General features: G+C 50.7%; 1 protein-coding gene across 1 annotated transcript; it reads left to right on the top strand.

Moving 5' to 3' along the window:
* Positions 1–1,133: 1,133 nt before the first annotated feature.
* PRPF8 (pre-mRNA processing factor 8) lies at positions 1,134–20,441 on the top strand. The gene is made up of 43 exons (XM_027725869.2): positions 1,134–1,152; positions 1,304–1,413; positions 1,496–1,664; positions 2,614–2,778; positions 2,867–3,085; positions 3,817–4,029; positions 4,151–4,276; positions 4,354–4,459; positions 4,961–5,151; positions 5,342–5,461; positions 5,539–5,728; positions 5,898–6,017; positions 6,319–6,453; positions 6,563–6,692; positions 7,061–7,257; positions 7,364–7,570; positions 7,660–7,823; positions 8,150–8,276; positions 8,388–8,580; positions 8,908–9,095; positions 9,314–9,552; positions 10,088–10,234; positions 10,428–10,638; positions 10,722–10,838; positions 10,926–11,173; positions 11,356–11,535; positions 12,006–12,141; positions 12,733–12,902; positions 13,193–13,322; positions 13,504–13,650; positions 13,846–14,006; positions 14,631–14,822; positions 15,413–15,650; positions 15,904–16,032; positions 16,618–16,731; positions 16,852–17,025; positions 17,276–17,469; positions 17,808–18,047; positions 18,157–18,298; positions 18,624–18,764; positions 18,993–19,132; positions 19,308–19,510; positions 20,123–20,441. Exons 2-43 carry the CDS (start codon positions 1,314–1,316, stop codon positions 20,275–20,277), a joined length of 7,008 nt encoding a protein of 2,335 aa, XP_027581670.1. The 5' UTR covers positions 1,134–1,152; positions 1,304–1,313; the 3' UTR covers positions 20,278–20,441.
* The last annotated feature ends 30 nt before the right edge of the window (positions 20,442–20,471 follow it).

Below are 20,471 nucleotides of genomic sequence, written 5' to 3'. Positions count from 1 at the left end.
ATGGATGTTGTGAACCCCAGGCACGTGGGGTTGGGGGTCAGGGGAGCCTGTTTTGGAACCTGTAATCCACCGTGATTTTCCCGCAGGGCTGAGGTGGAACAAGCAGCAGCTTTGCATGTCACAGAGGCCAGACATGAGGATACCCTGTGCTTGTCCATCCTGATGAAAAGCGCCACAGCCTTAGCTTGAAGGGTTTTGGGAAGGACCTACCCCTCCCTTGCCCTCATTCAGGGGATCATGGGGCTGGAGGGAGCAACTCCATCAGGGAATTAGTTGTCAGGGAGACACGCCCCAGCCTGCCACCCACTCACAGCCCCTTCAGCCACATCCCACGGGCCGATATCCCCCCAAAACAGCTCCCTGTCCCCATGGGGACCCCCAGGGGACCCTCCATCCTGGTGGGGTGTGAGTGCCCGGCTGCTGGGTGACCCGTGACAACACATTAAACCCAGTTCTGTGCCTACAGCGAGCTGAACCTCGTGTTCTCACAGACGAGGGGCAAGCTCTGGGGGCTGGGGGGCACGCATGCCCCTGGTGGGGGCAAGAAGGGGGCACCAAGGGGGGGTGGCTACTTGCTAGGGCATTAGGGGCCATAGTATGGCCATGGGGGCAGTGCTGGGAAGAGGGAGGCATCACTCCCTGGGGTGCAGCATCCTCCTGCCCGCCGGGGGTCGCGGGGTGGGGTTCAGCCCCTTGGGGGGGCGCGGGGGCTGGGTGAGGCGGGCTCTGCTCCCATTGCGGGGATGTTACAGGCCCCGTGGGGGATGTCCCACGATGAATGTCCCCGGGATGTCCTCGGAGGGTCCCCCCTGCCATAAGCCCCTCACGGGTGGGGTCCGGTCCCTCCCGTCCCGGGGCGCCGCACAGCGCCCCCTACCGCCGGGGCGGGGTGTGACGAGTCAGGCCCTGTCCAATCAGAGGCGGCGCCGCGCTGTCACGGCCGTTTCCCTCCGCCAATCGGAAGCAGCGAAGGGCGGGACCCACAACTTCCTCCCCTCTTCCGCCCTCCGTCCTGCCCAGGCCCCTCCTCCGCGCTCTGATAGGCCTGACCTGCTGTCTCTCAAGTTACCCGAAAGCTGATTGGGCAGCGCGCGGCCGCGCGTCCTGCCCACATCCGGGTCTCCGAGGCGCGGCGGCGGGGCCGCCATTGTGGTGAGGGGAGCGCGGGGGCCGCGGCCGCCGGTGAGGGCGGGCGGGGGGCGGCGGGGCCGGGGCGGGCCCGGGGCGGGCGGGGGAACGGCCGGGGGGCGGCCCCGCGGCGTTCCCACACCTCGCCCTGAGCCCCTCTCCACCCTCCCCGCAGGTGCGTCGCCATGGCCGCCGTGTTCCCGTACCGCGGCGGCTGCGCCCCGGTGCCCAACCCGATGGCTCCGCTGCCCGACTACATGTCCGAGGAGAAGCTGCAGGAGAAAGGTGGGTACGGCCCCGGCGCCCTAGAGCCTCCCCGGGGCGGGGGGGCCAGGCCCTGAGCCGCCGCCGCTCTGTGTCCCCGCAGCCCGCAAGTGGCAGCAGCTGCAGGCCAAGCGCTATGCGGAGAAGAGAAAATTCGGGTTCGTGGATGCGCAGAAGGAGGACATGCCCCCCGAGCACGTCCGAAAGATCATCCGCGACCACGGCGACATGACCAACAGGAAGTTCCGGCACGACAAGCGCGTCTACCTGGGGTAAGGGACCCCCCCATACCCTGGGATGTGGCACCTGGGGAACCGAGGGCATCCTCCTCTGATCCTTCTCTGACGCCTTGTAAGAGCTCCTTGTTAATGGTTTAAAGGGAGAGACCCTTCTCCAGAGGGCTCTTCCGTGTTAGTTGTAGCTCATCCGTTGCCCCGAGGATTTGGTGCAGAAGAGGATCAGCAAAGAGAGTTGTTGTTTTGAATTTATGAGAAAAAAATCTCTTAATTACCCATTACTCTGGATAATAACACATCGTTGAATGACCTGTTACCCTTTGGAGAAGGGGCTCTCCCTGTCAGTTGTAGCTCAGTGAGGATGTCCTGAGGTATCAGTGGAGGAAGCTGTGGCTTTGAATTTGTGAGGAAAAAGTTACCCAGGATAATACATCCTGGAAAGGAAAACCCCTTCTCCAAAGGCCTCTCTTTGTCACTTGTAGCTCATCTGTTGCCCTGAGGTATCAGTGCAGAAGAGGATCAGCAAAAAGAGTTGTTGGTTTGAATTTATGAGAAAAAACTTTGCCCTGGGCAATACAGTGTCTTAGAAGACATTGAGGGAGAGTTTGAAGTAGCTAACATACTTTTTTTCAGGATTAAAAAGCATCCTGAGTGTATCTTTGCTGTTTGGGTTCAGGGAGCTGTCTCGTGCACATCATAATCTGTTGCACTAACTTACCATTACCCATAAAAACTCCAGAAACTCCCTTAAAAAACTTAATCTTTGTTCATAACATTCTTGGAAGCCAAATCAGTAGAAAGCCTTTTGGTAGTGCAGTGCATGAAGCACAAGGATAGAGTGGGAAGTTCGTGGATTTGTCACTGGGAGCCTTTGTGAACAGGTTGGATGAGCAGCGCGCAGGAGGGAAGGGTGTGAAGGTTTGTGGCAGGATGGCTGTTCTCAAGAGCAATTCCAACCCTGGTTTTCCTTGATTTCTGACTGTAGAGCCCTGAAGTACATGCCTCATGCTGTGCTGAAGCTCCTGGAGAACATGCCGATGCCCTGGGAGCAAATCCGAGACGTTCCGGTCCTCTACCACATCACCGGTGCCATCTCCTTTGTGAACGAGATCCCCTGGGTCATCGAGCCTGTGTACATTGCTCAGTGGGGGTAGGTGCCTTCTTCCCTCATTCAGGGGGGTCAAACTCTTGTGCTTCCACCCTAAAAGCCTCGTTTAACCATCTCTGGGTTCCTGCAGGTCGATGTGGATCATGATGAGGCGGGAGAAGAGGGACAGGCGTCACTTCAAGAGGATGAGATTCCCCCCGTTTGATGATGAAGAGCCCCCTCTGGATTATGCTGATAACATCCTGGATGTGGAGCCCCTGGAAGCGATCCAGCTCGAGCTGGATCCCGAGGAGGATGCCCCTGTGCTGGACTGGTTCTACGACCACCAGCCGCTGAAGGACAACAGGAAGTACGTGGCTCTGGTAGCACAGTTCAGTGGGAGAGGGGAAAACCAAACACACCACGTGAATTACCTGTGCACAGCAGTGTGTAACCTTTGGTTGTGTTGTGCTGAGCTACCTGTGATGTTGGTGGGGAGAAAAAAAAACTTCCCTCAAGGATGAGAGAGAGAACCTGATTGATGTAAAGCTGTTATCTCTTGTCTTCAGGTTGCTCAGAGAAGCAGGGGCTGCCCCATCCCTGGAAATGTTCAAGGCCAGGTTGGGTGGGGCTTGGAGCAACTTAGTCTAGTGGAAGGTGTCCCTGCCCATGGCAGAGGATTGGAACAAGATGAGCTTTAAGGTCCCTTCCAATCCAAACCATTCTATGATTCATCATCCAGCAAGGGCAGATGAGGCCCCTCTGCTCCGGAGGGCTGCTGCCCACTTAAGTGCTAAAACTGGTGTTTTTTACCATGCCATAAAGATGACAACCTGGATTATCTAGTTGGAATTGGAAATTGATATTTGTTGAAGGTGCATGGATGTTCTGTGTCAGCTTGGACATGGAGGAGGAGAGGAACTGGAGCAGTTGGCATTTTCTGGGCAGGAGTCTGTAGTGGTCTCTTAACAGTCCTGCAGTCTTTCATTCAGGCTAGAGGGGCCCATGTGCTACCTGTCCTTGATATTTTGCACGAGTGAGAGTTATTTCTGGTCCCAGTTTTCCTCCACACACGGGATGTCCACGCTTTGTCCTTCACAGGTATGTCAACGGTTCGACGTACCAGCGCTGGCAGTTCACCCTGCCCATGATGTCCACCCTGTACCGCTTGGCCAACCAGCTGCTTACTGACCTTGTGGATGACAACTACTTCTACTTGTTTGACCTGAAAGCGTTCTTCACCTCCAAGGCACTGAACATGGCTATTCCCGGAGGTCCCAAGTTTGAGCCCCTTGTTAGAGACATCAATCTTCAGTAAGTGTTGGGTTTAGGAGAGAGAGAGAAGTGGTTATCTAGGAAAGGGTATTTTCAGGCACAAACTGCCTCTCTGTCCCCCTCAGTGCTTGTATAACAGTATATTTTTGTCTCGTTTAAGGGATGAAGACTGGAATGAATTTAATGACATCAACAAAATTATCATCAGGCAGCCGATCAGGACAGAGTACAAAATTGCTTTCCCGTACCTGTACAATAACCTGCCGCACCACGTCCACCTCACCTGGTAAGTGCAGCAGCCCCCAGAGCCAGGAGAGAAGGGGAAGGCTGTCAGGATGCTCTAATGTGTGTTTTGTGTTGTAGGTATCATACTCCAAACGTCGTTTTCATTAAAACAGAAGATCCGGATCTCCCAGCTTTTTACTTCGATCCGCTGATCAACCCCATTTCACACAGACATTCTGTCAAGGTGAGTCACTGGCCAGGAGAGTCTGTAGTGAACCCTACAGTGGGGAGGTGATGGGGCTTTAGTATCTCGTTTGTAACCTTGCTTCTGATAGGAGCACACACGCATAGATATTTCAGAAGGTCAAGCCCTTTGACAAACAACCCCACAATTGTCATTTGAGGCTTTTTCTATTTCTGGAGTTGCACAAAGATGTTTCCTATGGCCCCTGTAGGATAAAGCCCAATGCCTAATTAACAGTATTATTTTAGAGTCTTCTGACAGCTCATTTATCTGTTTGGTTGCCCTGGTGTAACCTTCATGGAGCTGACATCTCCCCGGAGTTACCTCTGTAGCACCTATCTCAGGGTCTAGTAGCCAGAGTTTGCCTTGTTGAGTGCTTTTTGCTTCTCTGATACTCAACACTGCCACTTCCATGAGAGCAAAGAATTGTTTTCTGCTTGGTTAACTCAGAAAACTGAGCTGAAGCAACCAGGAAACACGTTTGGTGCTTCTGAATTTCAGAGCCAGGAACCGCTGCCTGACGACGATGAAGAGTTTGAACTGCCAGAGTTTGTGGAACCTTTCCTGAAGGATACCCCACTCTACACAGATAACACAGCCAATGGCATTGCCCTGCTGTGGGCCCCACGGCCCTTCAACTTGAGGTCTGGGAGGACCCGGAGAGCTCTTGATATCCCACTGGTCAAGAATTGGTGAGTTCTTTCCTGGGCAAGGGACTGTTCTAGTGATTGTGACTTTTTGTCAAAGTGGTTCTTTGTTACTGGAAATGAAATAAATACATCCTGCTGTGACTGGTTTCTAGAGATTTTAGGAGAGTTTCTGGAGACTCATTCTGTAAGGAATGTGAGTTACCTGAAACATTGGAGTGTGGTTTATCCATAGGTACCGTGAGCACTGCCCGGCAGGCCAGCCAGTAAAAGTGCGAGTCTCCTACCAGAAGCTCCTGAAATACTATGTTCTGAATGCTCTCAAGCACAGACCTCCCAAGGCCCAGAAGAAGAGGTGAGTGGGGTCTGTTCAATGGGGGATTGCTGGTCTGTGTAGGGGTTTCAGCTGAGTGTAGTCTCTGCTCTCTCCAGGTACCTGTTCCGCTCCTTCAAGGCTACCAAGTTTTTCCAGTCAACGAAGCTGGACTGGGTGGAAGTGGGCCTGCAGGTGTGTCGCCAGGGCTACAACATGCTGAACTTGCTGATCCACAGAAAGAACCTGAACTACCTTCACTTGGATTACAACTTCAACCTGAAGCCCGTGAAGACCCTCACCACTAAGGTATCAGTCCATGTGCTGTTGTACTCAAGAGCAGAGTTTACTGAGTAGCTGGTGTGGTAAGACAGGCCACAGTGCTTCAGCTTGTTCAGTTGTTGTACGGGCTGATCAAGTTGGAGTCGTTTCTTCTATGACATTGTTACATAAATTCTGGATATTTTGTCTTATCCAGGAAAGAAAAAAATCCCGTTTTGGTAACGCTTTCCATCTGTGCCGAGAGGTCCTGCGGCTGACTAAGCTGGTGGTGGACAGCCACGTCCAGTACAGACTGGGAAACGTGGATGCATTTCAGGTAGGCTCTTTTTTTTTTATATCTAAGGTGATGAGGGGAAGTTGAGAGGAGGATTGGAATATCTTATATGGCAAGTGGCATATATGGGATGCACAAGGTGACTGAACGTTGCAGTGTTATGGAGAAGAGGGGAAAAAAACATGCAGCGTGGTGTGAAATTCTGCTTTTATACTAGTTTATAAGAATTGATCATTGTATGAGTCAGCATTAGGAACTTTGTATGGCCTAATACACTGCTCCTGGCTGCTGGAGCAGTGGATGAGGTGTTTATTGCTATCCCTGACTGTGCTCTGTGTTTCAGTTGGCAGATGGTCTGCAGTACATCTTTGCCCACGTGGGTCAGCTCACGGGCATGTACCGGTACAAGTACAAACTGATGAGGCAGATTCGTATGTGCAAGGACCTCAAACATCTCATCTACTACAGGTTTAACACAGTAAGTTCCACCTTCCCACGTAATGGTGGCCCCACGTAAAGTGATCAGCAAGGGGGGGATTCTGGAGTGTCAGTAATGACCTACCCTTACGGTGTCTCTCTTCTTCCAGGGGCCTGTGGGCAAAGGTCCTGGCTGTGGCTTCTGGGCTCCAGGCTGGAGAGTGTGGCTGTTTTTCATGAGGGGCATCACCCCACTGCTGGAACGCTGGCTGGGGAATCTGCTGGCCAGGCAGTTTGAAGGTCAGCATCCTTTAAATCCTGGATGTGGGAGGAGTGTGTGGTAAAGATTAATAGTGTTTACTTGCCAGCTTGTTTTCTATTCCCACTGTCTTTATCCATGCTCCATGTCAATCCCAAGAGCTATTGGCTGGTTTAGAGCTCTTAAAAGATCAGTTTCCCCAGAATAGATTCCAAATGGGAGTGGGATTCCCTGCTCCATAGCACTGTGGGGTCCATAGCCTCCTAATCATCTACTCCAAACTCATCAGTGATGTTGTGGCAGTGTAATTTCTTGAGCCATCCTGCACTTCCATGCACTCCTGTGTTAGGAAGAAGGAGGATCACTGCCCAGTGGTGTCAGAATTCCTGAAGGACTTTGGTTTTTCCAGGCCGTCACTCGAAGGGCGTTGCAAAGACTGTCACGAAGCAGCGTGTGGAGTCTCACTTTGACCTGGAGCTGAGGGCAGCCGTGATGCACGACATTCTGGACATGATGCCAGAAGGAATCAAACAGAACAAAGCCAGAACCATCCTGCAGCACCTGAGCGAGGCTTGGCGGTGCTGGAAGGCCAATATTCCCTGGAAGGTAAGTCTCTCGTTTGGCCTTTTGATTCAATTTAACGTGTCCCAGGTGGAACTGCTCTTGGGGAGGTTCCCACTCCTGCTCCCCTCAACTTACTGTCCCTGCCCAGGTGCCAGGTCTGCCAACTCCGATTGAGAACATGATCCTGAGGTATGTGAAGGCAAAGGCTGACTGGTGGACAAACACAGCTCACTACAACAGGGAGCGGATCCGCCGCGGTGCCACCGTGGACAAAACCGTCTGCAAGAAGAACCTGGGCCGGCTGACCAGGCTCTACCTAAAAGCTGAGCAGGAACGGCAGCATAATTACCTGAAGGTACTTCTGTCCTCCCTGAGGTTGCCCAGATTGGTGCTGTTTCCATGGGGAAGCTTTCACTGACTGACACTGGTGGTGTGGTTCTGCAGGACGGGCCGTACATCACTGCGGAAGAGGCTGTTGCTGTGTACACAACCACAGTGCACTGGCTGGAGAGCAGGAGGTTCTCCCCCATTCCCTTCCCCCCGCTGTCCTACAAGCATGACACCAAGTTGCTGATATTAGCCCTGGAGAGGCTGAAGGAGGCTTACAGGTAAGCAGTGGGAAGTGATTGTGATCTGCAGGGGCACTGGGAAAGGGTCCTGAAGCTGTTCTGTTATCTGTTCTCCTGAGATTGAATATGGTAAAATTTATCCTGATGGACTAGTAAAAGCTGTAGGTTATGGTACTACCAACTTGACTGGGAGTTCCTTGTGGACTCTCACTTGGGCAAAACCAATGCCATGCTTCTCAGCTTGGGGATGTAGATTGTGAAGAGTTACAGATCTTGTCTGGATCTGCTTGGTTGAACATCAGTTCAATGCAGTGGCCATTAGTCTGTTCATGCGTAGGTGCTGAGCTGCTCTTTCTTGCTTTCAGTGTGAAATCACGCCTGAATCAATCACAGAGAGAGGAACTGGGATTGATTGAACAGGCTTATGATAATCCCCACGAAGCTCTGTCCAGAATCAAGCGACACCTTTTGACTCAGAGAGCCTTCAAGGAGGTGAGTGTCTGGTGAAAGCCTGACCATGCTAAAGGTTATGCTGCATGTAGGAGCTGAATGTTCTCTTGTCAACTGTAAGCCTCAGTTTTTTCTCTTCTTTTTTATTTTTAGGTGGGAATTGAGTTCATGGATCTCTACAGCCATTTAGTCCCTGTGTATGATGTTGAGCCCTTGGAGAAGATCACAGATGCTTATCTGGATCAGTACTTGTGGTATGAGGCTGATAAGCGAAGACTCTTCCCTCCGTGGATCAAACCTGCTGACACTGAACCTCCCCCACTGTTGGTGTACAAGTGGTGCCAAGGTTAGTGGGGTCTTGGATTCCATGGAAAAATTATTTTTCCTATTGCAGGCTTTGTGTCTTATGAGTCCCCTTGGGAGCTGAGGCTTTATATTTGCAACCTGCAGTCAACAGTCATTACAATCACAGACTGTATTTTGTAGGTTATATATACATATATACTGGGGAAGGAGCATTCATGGTTGATTACATATTTTTGTTCCCATTTCTGGATAGACTGCAAAGTCCAGAGTCTGAAAAATCAGGCACTTGCAGGACCTGACCGTGCCCAGGGGATGCTTCTGCACTCTGATGTGACAGATAACACAACAAGCTTGTTTGTCTCCTCAGGCATTAATAATCTGCAAGATGTTTGGGAAACAAGTGAAGGTGAATGCAACGTGATGCTGGAATCTCGATTTGAGAAGATGTATGAGAAGATTGACCTGACACTGCTCAACAGGCTGCTGCGTCTTATTGTTGATCACAACATTGCTGACTACATGACAGCCAAGAACAACGTGGTCATCAACTACAAGGTGATGGTTGCTGTCAGGAAAGGGGTCTGTGGTAAAAGGGACCCATGGGTGGAGGATGTTTTGAACCCATGGGGGAGGAGGGAACAAAAGACCTGCCAGAGAAAGAAGTGATGAGGGAGTAAGAAGAGCCTTCTGCATCCTGCTAAAGAGCAGCTGCTCGGGTGAAAGGTCTCTGATGTGTTGTGACAGGTTCTCACAATTCCCCTTCATTTCCTCAGGACATGAATCACACAAACTCCTACGGGATTATTCGTGGGCTGCAGTTTGCTTCCTTCATTGTCCAGTATTATGGGCTTGTGATGGACCTGCTGGTGCTGGGTCTGCACCGGGCCAGTGAAATGGCTGGGCCTCCCCAGATGCCAAATGACTTCCTCAGCTTCCAGGACATTGCCACGGAGGTGGCCCATCCCATCCGCCTCTTCTGCAGATACATTGACCGGATTCACATCTTCTTCAGGTGAGATCTCTGGGGCTCTGCTTTCCTCAGGTGAACTTCTGTTCTGGTATCTGCCAGCAGATGCTGTGAAAGGGGGAACTGGTGTTCTCCTACTCCAGGCTTTTGTGCCCTTTGCTAAGGAAGATCAGGAATATTTGAATTGACACTTCCCAGAACAACTGTATGTCCACATGGCTTCTCTTGCTTTCTCAGTTCGCTTTTCTACAGCTTCAGCGGACCAGTAGAAACAACAATATCGACAGTTCAACTGTTAGAGATTTGATAAATTAGAGACTGGTGAAATAAGTTTTTTCTGGATTCCCAACAAGGGGACATAAAATTTAATGTCTGTTCATGGAAAGTTAACCCTGACAGTCTTGGGTTGCTCTATGCTAACAAAACTGAAGCTTCCTTTAGTGGGAGGATACAGAAATGTGATAGTTACCTCAAAAACGTTGTGATAAACAGCTGCCCATTAGCAAGTCCTTATCTGTCTGGCCAGACTGGTGTTCTGAGAAGTTAATGTAATTCCAGATCCTTTTCTCTGTGTTTCCAGATTTACAGCTGATGAGGCAAGAGACCTGATTCAGCGGTACCTGACAGAGCATCCAGATCCCAACAACGAGAACATTGTAGGCTACAACAACAAGAAGTGCTGGCCCCGGGACGCTCGGATGCGCCTCATGAAACATGATGTGAACCTGTAAGTGTTGCTGCCAGGAAAAAAAAGTGGTGGGAGGGTGGGAAAATTAGTTGTGATAAATAACTGCTGGAGGCTGATGGGTGCTCAGGATGAAGGAAGTGAGGGCTCTGTGCTGGAATTGTGACAGTGAGTGGTGGGCGTGAGAGACTGTAGTGTTAGGAAAGCTGTGAGATGTGCACATCTTGTTTTCCAGGGGCCGTGCTGTATTCTGGGACATCAAGAACCGTTTGCCTCGGTCGGTGACCACGGTGCAGTGGGAGAACAGCTTCGTGTCCGTGTACAGCAAGGACAACCCCAACCTGCTGTTCAACATGTGTGGCTTTGAGTGCCGCATCCTGCCCAAGTGCCGCACCAGCTACGAGGAGTTCACCCACAAGGACGGGGTCTGGAACCTGCAGAACGAGGTGGGATGAGGGTTTGATGGGGTGGGAGAGCTTGGGATTCCCTTACAGTCTCAGGAGGGAACTGATGGGCTCGTGCTCTTCAGGTCACCAAGGAGCGCACAGCTCAGTGCTTCCTGCGTGTGGACGACGAGTCTATGCAGAGGTTTCACAACAGAGTGAGGCAGATCCTCATGGCATCTGGCTCCACAACCTTCACTAAGGTAAGGTGGGAGAGAGGTGTGTGACAAGAGCTTCCTGCAGATGCTTGGGGGACAAGCTGAAAACTTAACCTTTCCTTTCCCTTCTAGATTGTCAATAAATGGAACACGGCTCTGATTGGCTTGATGACATATTTCCGGGAAGCCGTTGTAAATACTCAGGAGTTGCTTGATTTGCTGGTGAAGTGTGAGAATAAAATCCAGACTCGAATCAAAATCGGCCTGAATTCCAAAATGCCCAGCCGTTTTCCTCCAGTGGTGTTTTACACCCCTAAAGAGCTGGGAGGGCTGGGCATGCTCTCCATGGGCCACGTTCTCATCCCGCAGTCTGACCTGAGGTGAGCTGTGCTGCTCTAATGCCTGCATGGGTTGGGTGTTCTCCTAGATGCTCTTTCCCATAAAAATATCAGAGTGCTAAACCACAGCATGTTACAGAGATATGTTGCCTTTACAGTAACTCATGGCAGTGACCTGTGAAGCCCTATACCCCTTACCTCGCTCTTGTGCCTCTTTGCTCCAGGTGGTCCAAGCAGACAGATGTTGGCATCACTCACTTCCGCTCGGGAATGAGTCACGAGGAGGACCAGCTCATCCCAAATTTGTATCGTTACATCCAGCCATGGGAAAGTGAATTCATTGACTCTCAGAGGGTGTGGGCAGAGTATGCCCTTAAGCGCCAGGAGGCCATAGCCCAGAACAGGTGTGTTGCCATGTGTGTCTGTGTGTGAGGACAGGCAGCTGTGCTGTGTGAAGTCTTGTGCTGTCTGGGGATTTTGGAGCCCTTCAGGCCTTGTGGTACCAGCCACAGTCTGCCTGCAAAGCTGCTGCCTTGCCTCTAGAGGAGGTGTGGACTCTGCAAGCAGCAAGTGCACCCGTGGCACAGCTTAAGAGAAATGGTATGGCCATTGGTGCCAGGGAAAGCTGATATCAGACCCATTTACAGTTAGTTTTGTGCACTTACAAAGGCTTTCTCTTTTGCCTGTTTGATATCATTGTGCTCATAGTGATGGTTGCAGGCACTTTGCTGAGTGTTTGGCATTTTAGAATGTCCCCTGCCAGAGCCCCAAGCTCTGTGCTATTTCTGTAATATCATCAAGTGATGTTGTTATTAATAATTAATGCATTGCTGTAAAATTGAGAGTAACAAAGTGTGGGGACTTTTTTCTTCAGGCGTCTGACGCTGGAGGATCTGGAGGACTCATGGGACAGGGGAATTCCTCGTATCAACACCCTGTTCCAGAAGGACCGGCACACCCTGGCTTATGATAAAGGATGGAGAGTCAGGACTGACTTCAAACAGTATCAGGTACTGACTGGGGATTTCTCTTCACCTGAGTGTGAAGTTCAAAGATACCTCTTCCAGACGAAGTCCTTTCACTTTGCACTATTGCACGTGCACTTGTCTGTCTGCTGCAGGAAGAACTTAAAGCCATGTTGGGACTGGTAGAGGCTGTTGAGAACCAAATGCTCCAGAATTCGTAGCTACCCACTTTCGAAGCATTTGGATTGATTGCAGTGTTTGGGGAACATCACACTTAGCACAACTGCGTAGTAAGAAATCGGTTCTGGAGAGAGGAAAAAAATGGTCCCAAACCAAACATTCAAAAATATTAAATTTTAATAACATTGGAAAAATGCGTTATTTAAAGCCTCTAATGACAGAAGGCCAGTTCCTGAAAGATGAAATCATCACCTTAGATTCTACCCAGTCTGAATTGCATAGTTGTACTGACAGAACTCATGTTGTAGATGAGCTATGTCCTCCAGAACTGAGGGCATGAGGGTTTTTTACGTGTTCGCGGACATCATCGTCACCATCATCTTGGTTGCCACACTAAGTGCAGCCAGTGAAATGATGTGAACACCAGGCTGCTCACTGGTGCACTGTCATCTCCAGGTGCTGAAGCAGAACCCGTTCTGGTGGACACACCAGCGCCACGATGGCAAACTGTGGAATCTGAACAACTACCGCACAGACATGATCCAGGCTCTTGGTGGGGTGGAAGGAATCCTGGAGCACACCCTCTTCAAGGGCACTTACTTCCCCACATGGGAGGGTCTCTTCTGGTAAGAGAAAACTTCGATGTGGCCTTGTCTTGCAGTCTGGAGCTGCAAGACTGTGCTGATTCTGTTGAGTTATTGCTATTTTTCAGTCATCATGTGAGCACATTGTGTAGTTCAGTTGTGAGTGCACCTGGGATGAGGCTAGGGTTGAATTTCATTGAAATCCATGGAAATTTCTTTGCATGAAACAATCTTCTGTGCTCCCTGTGTGTTCCCTGTCTTTATTATATGTGGCACATGTCAGTCATCAGAGGTGAAGGACTGCTAGTGCAACTAATGGCCATCCTCTCTAGGGAGAAAGCCAGTGGCTTTGAGGAGTCCATGAAGTGGAAGAAGCTGACAAATGCCCAGAGATCGGGTTTGAACCAAATTCCAAACAGAAGATTCACCCTGTGGTGGTCTCCTACCATTAACAGAGCCAACGTAAGTACCTCCAGTTTGTACCTGTAGGAGCTTCCCCTGAAATGAGAGCGTTTAATTGTTCTAATTAATCTTCAGAACATCTCTTACAGATGAACTAAACCTCCTTAAGAGGAGCTGCTCCATTTTTTAAACTTCACCAGTTGTGCTGTTGCGTGTTCTCACACCTGCTTTTCCTTTGCAGGTGTATGTTGGGTTTCAGGTGCAGCTGGATTTGACAGGCATCTTTATGCACGGCAAGATCCCCACCCTGAAGATTTCCCTCATTCAGATTTTCCGAGCTCACTTGTGGCAGAAGATCCACGAGAGCATTGTAATGGATTTGTGTCAGGTGAGCAGTGTGGGCTTGGTTTGTTTCTGTGCTGTGCACAGGCTCTTCTTTTCTAGCAGGGCGAGTGCTTCTTCAACAATTTGACAGAGGAGGGAAGGAAATGGGATTTTCCTGGCTGCCTGTTTTATTTCCATGTTGAGGACAGATTCTTTAGCTGGGTTGCTTGAACACAACTCACCTTTGCCTTTTCCCCAGGTGTTTGACCAAGAGCTCGATGCTCTGGAGATTGAGACAGTGCAGAAGGAGACAATCCATCCCAGGAAGTCATACAAGATGAATTCCTCGTGTGCAGACATCCTTCTCTTTGCTTCCTATAAGTGGAATGTGTCGCGTCCATCATTGCTTGCAGATTCCAAGTGAGTGTTTCCCTTTTCCCTCTCCTTGATCTTGCTGGAAAGCAGAGCTGCTGAGCCTGTCATCCAGAGCCCCAAAGCCTATATCCCTTGGGCATTTAGGGTTGATTTTCTTTAGGGGACACTGGAGGAAACAGTCCTGCCTGGCAAAGTGCAGGGCTCATTTGGGTGGGTGGTTGCAGCACCTCCTGTCACTGCCCTCTGCAAGACACCAAGACTGTCTTTGCTCCTGTTCTCTCCTCTGGGTGACCTTTTCCCTGAGCCCATTGCTCAGGAGCTCTGAAGGTTCTTTTGGACACCCCACAAAGCTGAGCTGTCCCAGGGCCAGAATCTGGAGCGAATTCTCACTAAATCCTCACCACACCAGGAGAGATGACCCTCATGACTACACAACATCAGACTAACTACTGCTTTGTTTAAACCTGCAGCTGAGCCCCCTTGGTTCTGTTACCAGTCTCTGCATTTGCCGCATGAGGAGAGCAGCAGAGTCCCTTTCCAGGATGGAATGGGAATAGTAGCTGGCTGCAGCGTCCCTACTTGGTGGCAGTTACTCTGTGTCAAAGACACGCAGCAACCGCAGAAAAGTTTTGTGCAAGATTAACTTGTTCTGGCTTGCTTTCTCCCTAGGGATGTGATGGACAGCACCACCACTCAGAAGTACTGGATAGACATCCAGCTGCGTTGGGGAGACTACGATTCCCATGACATCGAGCGCTACGCGAGAGCCAAGTTCCTGGACTACACCACAGACAACATGAGTATCTACCCATCTCCCACTGGGGTGCTCATCGCCATCGACCTGGCCTACAACTTGCACAGGTGAGATCTGCACCTTCTCTGTTCTAGTTTGTAGTTTTGTCATTGCTGGTTCATGATTGTTGTTAGTGCATCTCCTAACCGGGTTGTATTCCAGGCAGGAGCTGGAGCTGTGCAGTGAGTTGGATAGGGCATTTCAGGTTGCCCAGTGTCTGCTCATTCAATACTAATGGTTCTGTTCCCTCAGTTCATTAATAATTTATTTTCTTAGATTTCTGGCAGACTGTTCTTGGAGCTGAAGGACAGGCCTTTTTTCAAGGCCCCTACAAGTGGCAACAGCTTTTTCACTGGAAAATGAGGGAGGAAGTCCCAGCAAGCAGCCCCTGCTGCAGTGTGCTTGTTAGAGAAGGTGCAGCTTCTCTGGGACTGCAGCATGTCTATGCTGTGGCTTCCCACTAAGGAGATGTAGGGAAAAGCCATAGGTGAACAGCTCCCAGGGACATGACAGAAGTCACACAGCAGTACAAGTTGTTGTACGTTCAGCAGGTGCAAAGGTACCTGGTTGCTGTGTGGAAGAACTTGTGTGTGGCTGTTGTCTCTTCATCTCACATCTAATGGCAACAACTTGGCCTTCTGTTTGTTTTCTTCTTCAGTGCTTATGGGAACTGGTTCCCTGGGAGCAAACCTCTGATCCAGCAGGCCATGGCCAAAATTATGAAAGCAAACCCTGCTCTGTATGTGTTGAGGGAACGGATCCGCAAGGGGCTGCAGCTCTACTCCTCAGAGCCCACGGAGCCCTACCTTTCCTCCCAGAACTACGGAGAGCTCTTCTCCAACCAGATCATCTGGTTTGTGGATGACACCAATGTGTACAGAGTCACCATTCACAAGGTGAGGCCAGAAGTGTGTCTCAGGGAAAGGACAGGGACTGTGATGTTTTTGGGGTGAGGGGGCGGGCGGAGGTTTCCATGCATGATGGAAAACTGGGAGTCAACACACGTTCCCAGATTTTTGCAGTGTGCACAGAGCAGCTCTTAAAAGTCCTGTACAGTTCCTGCTCAAAGCACACAGCGAGTCAGCTGTTATGTAAAGGTGTGGGCTACATTTATCTCCCTGTATTTCTCACTTCTGCTTATTTTCTCAGACTTTTGAAGGGAATCTGACCACAAAACCCATCAATGGAGCCATTTTCATCTTCAATCCCAGAACTGGACAGCTCTTCCTGAAGATCATTCACACATCTGTGTGGGCAGGACAGAAGCGTCTGGGACAGGTAGGGCCTGGCTGTGCTTTGGTGTGAGCTGGAGGTGGGCTCTGACTGCTTGGGACTAACTCAAGCAGAAAACACCATGAAGATCTTCATCTTCCTGCCTCTTAATGAGTTTGGGTCTCCAATTTCCAGTGTGTGACAAGTGCTCAGGCAGGCATGAGCATGGGATATAAAAGTGAAAGAACAAAGGCATTGCAAGGATTTGGAGGCTCTGAGGTGTAGAGACCCCACATCATCAAACAGGGCTTGAGGAACAGTGCAGTGCTCCTCGTTACACAAATCATGTTGCACTTGGCCGTACATCCAGTGCAGTGAGGAGACTCTCAGGTGGCAAATCCAGGGAGGTGGAGTAGCCAGCTGTTTTTGATGATCCAGTCAGGAGTAACTGAGCTCCAGGAATGGAAACTGCCCTCTGTGATCAGTAAGGAGGAAATGCTGGGCCTTGTCACTGGTCTGGAACAAGCCATAAATTCCAGTTGTATTTTTAGAATTTGGTTTGCATCTCTCTGATTCCCAGAGATGTGGGAGCACATGGAGACTGTGCTGTCAGCAGGGAGATATTTCTCTAACCCTGCTGTCTTTCTGTAGTTGGCCAAGTGGAAGACTGCTGAAGAAGTGGCTGCCTTGATCCGATCCCTTCCTGTGGAGGAGCAGCCGAAGCAGATCATAGTGACTCGGAAGGGCATGTTGGACCCACTCGAGGTAACAATACAGATCCTGCTCTGTGAGGATGTATAATATCTTTGGGAGGTGACAGGACACTTCTGCGTTCCTGTGATGTTCTGCAGTAGTTGTGAGCTAATTCCTCTTGATAAATTCCAGGTGCACTTGCTGGATTTCCCCAATATTGTGATCAAAGGTTCGGAGTTGCAGCTGCCCTTCCAGGCCTGTCTGAAAGTGGAAAAGTTTGGTGATCTCATCCTGAAGGCGACTGAACCCCAGATGGTTCTCTTCAATCTCTATGATGACTGGCTGAAAACCATTTCTTCCTACACGGTGAGCACAGATGTCTCTTCTGTAATTTTGCTTTGCTGCTGGTAAATGAGGCAGGAACCAAGGCTTCAATTATCCCTCATGATTTGTTGTTTGGGAGCACTTAGCTCTGAATCTGCCTGGATTTTCCTTCAGATCAATTTTGCTGGCACTTCCCATGCAATGTCTGCTTGTCCAAACAGAGGAGAGCTGTACTAGGGCCTTGTATATTTGGTTTCCTTCTGTTTAAGTGCATCTTTTTTTCATCTCCAAGGCATTCTCCCGTCTGATCCTGATTCTCCGAGCACTACACGTGAATAATGATCGAGCCAAAGTTATTCTGAAACCAGATAAGACGACCATCACTGAGCCTCACCACATCTGGCCAACCCTCACAGATGAGGAGTGGATCAAGGTGGAGGTGCAGCTGAAGGATCTCATCCTTGCTGACTATGGCAAGAAGAACAAGTAAGCCACTGTACAGCTGCAATAATCCTATCAGCCTTTCCTTCCTGCTCTTAAAACTGGGGCACCAGTACTCCTTGTGAGAAGGACCTGTGGTAATGAATCATCAGCTTTGTAGGGAAATTGGTTTTTATTAATTGCTTTCTAGTAAGGTATGCAAAAACATTTGCACCAAATGTTTTCTGATCGAAGCATCATGTGTTTTGGCCCCTTCTCTTGTTTAGAAAGTTGTGGTTTCATTTTTCGAAGCACCCTGAGTGGATGTTCTGAGCTTGTGCCTTGATGAGAAGGGTCCAGAATGTATTTTCAAGTGCCTGACTTGAGTGGATTTTCTCTTCCAGTGTGAACGTCGCATCCCTGACACAGTCAGAGATCCGAGACATTATCCTGGGCATGGAGATCTCGGCCCCATCTCAGCAGAGACAGCAGATCGCAGAAATTGAGAAGCAAACCAAGGAGCAGTCCCAGCTGACAGCCACACAGACCCGCACCGTGAACAAACACGGGGATGAAATCATCACCTCCACCACCAGCAACTACGAAACACAGACCTTCTCCTCCAAGACTGAGTGGCGGGTCAGGTAGGAAGGCAGGCAGGGCTTGGGGTGGTGGGAAGGGTCGGAGTGCTCAGGGAGGGTCAGTGCTCGGGAAGGATCTGTGCACCCTCTAATCATCACCTCCTCTTTGCAGAGCCATTTCTGCCGCCAACCTCCACCTGCGGACAAACCACATCTATGTCTCGTCAGACGACATAAAGGAGACGGGTTATACCTACATCCTTCCCAAGAACGTGTTGAAGAAGTTCATCTGCATCTCAGACCTGCGGGCCCAGGTGAGTGCTCAGCAAATCTCTTACAGTTGTGCTTCACACTGCTGGGCACACACCGGTCCTGGGCACTCAGGAACTGGTGGTGAAGGGCTGGGAACCTGCTGCTGTCCATGTGAAGCCTTCTGTGCTGGAGACAGGCACTGGCAGTACATCTGAGCAGCCAAGTTCTAGCCAGGTCCTGATGGCTCCTTGTGGCCCAAGACTGTGATGTTCTCTAATGAGAACCTGCCAGCCAGGAGATGTTCTCCTAGAGAAATAAGGAGTTCCCACTCTCACATGATTACGTGGAGATCTCTACTGGGCCTCTAAGGCATGTGTCTGTTCCTAGATTGCAGGTTACCTGTATGGAGTGAGCCCTCCAGATAACCCCCAGGTGAAGGAGATCCGGTGCATTGTGATGGTGCCCCAGTGGGGAACACACCAGACTGTGCATCTCCCAGGGCAGCTGCCACAGCACGAATATCTGAAGGTGAGTTGAGCTCCCAGGGTGGGTGGAAGGTCAATAACAGGGACCTGGCGTGGTGGGGCAGCTTCCCTTGGTCCCTTGCAGATGTGGGACTGAAAGGGCTTGGCCTGAAGCCAGCCTGAGTGGGGTCAGGTGAGGGGAAGCCTGCGGTCTCTGTGCTTTTTGCCAGGTTTGAAGTGGTCCTGTTTTGGACATCTTTGATTTCTCTCTAAACCGCTGCCTTTTTGTCAGGAAATGGAACCTCTGGGGTGGATTCACACCCAACCAAACGAGTCCCCTCAGCTCTCACCGCAGGACGTCACCACCCACGCCAAGGTCATGGCTGACAACCCCTCCTGGGATGGGGAGAAGACCATCATCATCACCTGCAGGTGAGGGACAGGGAGCTTTTCTGGTGCCCCTCTGAGGGGGGCTGTGGGTGCAGTGCTTGGGAACACGCTGAGGTCTCAAAATAAAATTTGGCAGAAAGGGAGTGTTGGCTCATCCCTGGTTTCCCTCCTCTGCCCCCAGATGAGTCTGACTTGCCCCATCCCTCCTCCCTTTCAGTTTCACACCTGGCTCCTGCACACTGACAGCCTACAAACTGACCCCGAGTGGATACGAGTGGGGTCGCCAGAACACGGACAAAGGGAACAACCCCAAGGGGTACCTGCCCTCCCACTACGAGAGGGTGCAGATGCTGCTGTCCGACCGCTTCCTCGGCTTCTTCATGGTCCCAGCACAGGGCTCCTGGAACTACAACTTCATGGGTGAGCTGCCCCGGGAAGGGGATGGGAAAAGAGGCAGCGTGAGTAGCCTGTGGAGGAGGAAATAGCTGCTCCTCAGGGAAACATTCCTTACCCACTCCAAAGCTTGACCTTCCTTGCAGCAGCTGGCAGGGATACCAGCACTGTGGTCTGACTTTTCCTTGGTGCCAGCACTGGGATGTCAGTTCTCAATGATTTTTTTGGTGGCAAGAGAACAAACTGATAGAGAGGAGAAATAGATACTGTGTCTGTCTGGATTGTAGTGTCTGGTTTGTCACCAATGAATAATTAATCCCTGTCAGGCAGAAGAGATAATGGAAAATGTAAGAGAGAAGCAGTTCCCAGTAGGGAAGTGAGGGGAAGTCCTGGCACGATGAACACCACAACCAGCTGGAGAAGGGGTCAGGAAATGAAAGTGACAGACAGAACATTCAAGTAGAGAAAGGGACTGTAGATCTCTTGGGGGGGGGTCCAAGAGGTGATAATTTTGTGGATTTAGAACTCTCCCTTCTAGCACGGCTGTGCTTAAAAAGAGATTCTGTGAGGGTAGGGAGCTTCAGGAGGATGGTGGAGGCAGGAGGGGCTCTCAGGTGGGTGACAGTCTCTCTCTTCCAGGTGTTCGCCACGACCCCAACATGAAGTACGAGCTGCAGCTCGCCAACCCCAAGGAGTTTTACCACGAGGTCCATCGCCCCTCTCACTTCCTCAACTTCGCGCTGCTGCAGGAGGGGGAGGTTTACTCGGCCGACCGCGAGGATCTCTACGCCTAATCCTGCCCGCGCCCCCACTCTTAGTACTGTTGATATTCAACAGCGTGTTTGTGTGTCCCCCGCGCACCCCACTCGCCCCCCGTAGCCCCCCCATCCTCCCCGCACCGTCCCGGGTTGTTGTACCCCACCTCCCCCGTGGCTCAATAAATTTTGTACGATCGGGAGGCGCTGCCGGTGAGATCCCGCCCCGGGGG

Source organism: Pipra filicauda, unplaced genomic scaffold (assembly GCF_003945595.2).
Source record: "Pipra filicauda isolate LSUMZ 115617 unplaced genomic scaffold, ASM394559v2 scaffold71_size5581439_pilon, whole genome shotgun sequence".
In the NCBI taxonomy this organism is placed as follows: domain Eukaryota; kingdom Metazoa; phylum Chordata; class Aves; order Passeriformes; family Pipridae; genus Pipra; species Pipra filicauda.
This window is presented reverse-complemented; position numbering and strand designations above follow the sequence as displayed.

Bases quoted from the DNA above. Each gene is read 5' to 3' on its own strand.
- PRPF8 (XM_027725869.2), top strand. From the start codon at position 1,314: ATGGCCGCCGTGTTCCCGTACCGCGGCGGCTGCGCCCCGGTGCCCAAC. The intron at 9,553-10,087 runs GTGAGATCTCTG...CTGTGTTTCCAG, and splicing joins CGGATTCACATCTTCTTCAG to ATTTACAGCTGATGAGGCAA. The intron at 13,651-13,845 runs GTGAGCAGTGTG...CCTTTTCCCCAG, and splicing joins TTGTAATGGATTTGTGTCAG to GTGTTTGACCAAGAGCTCGA.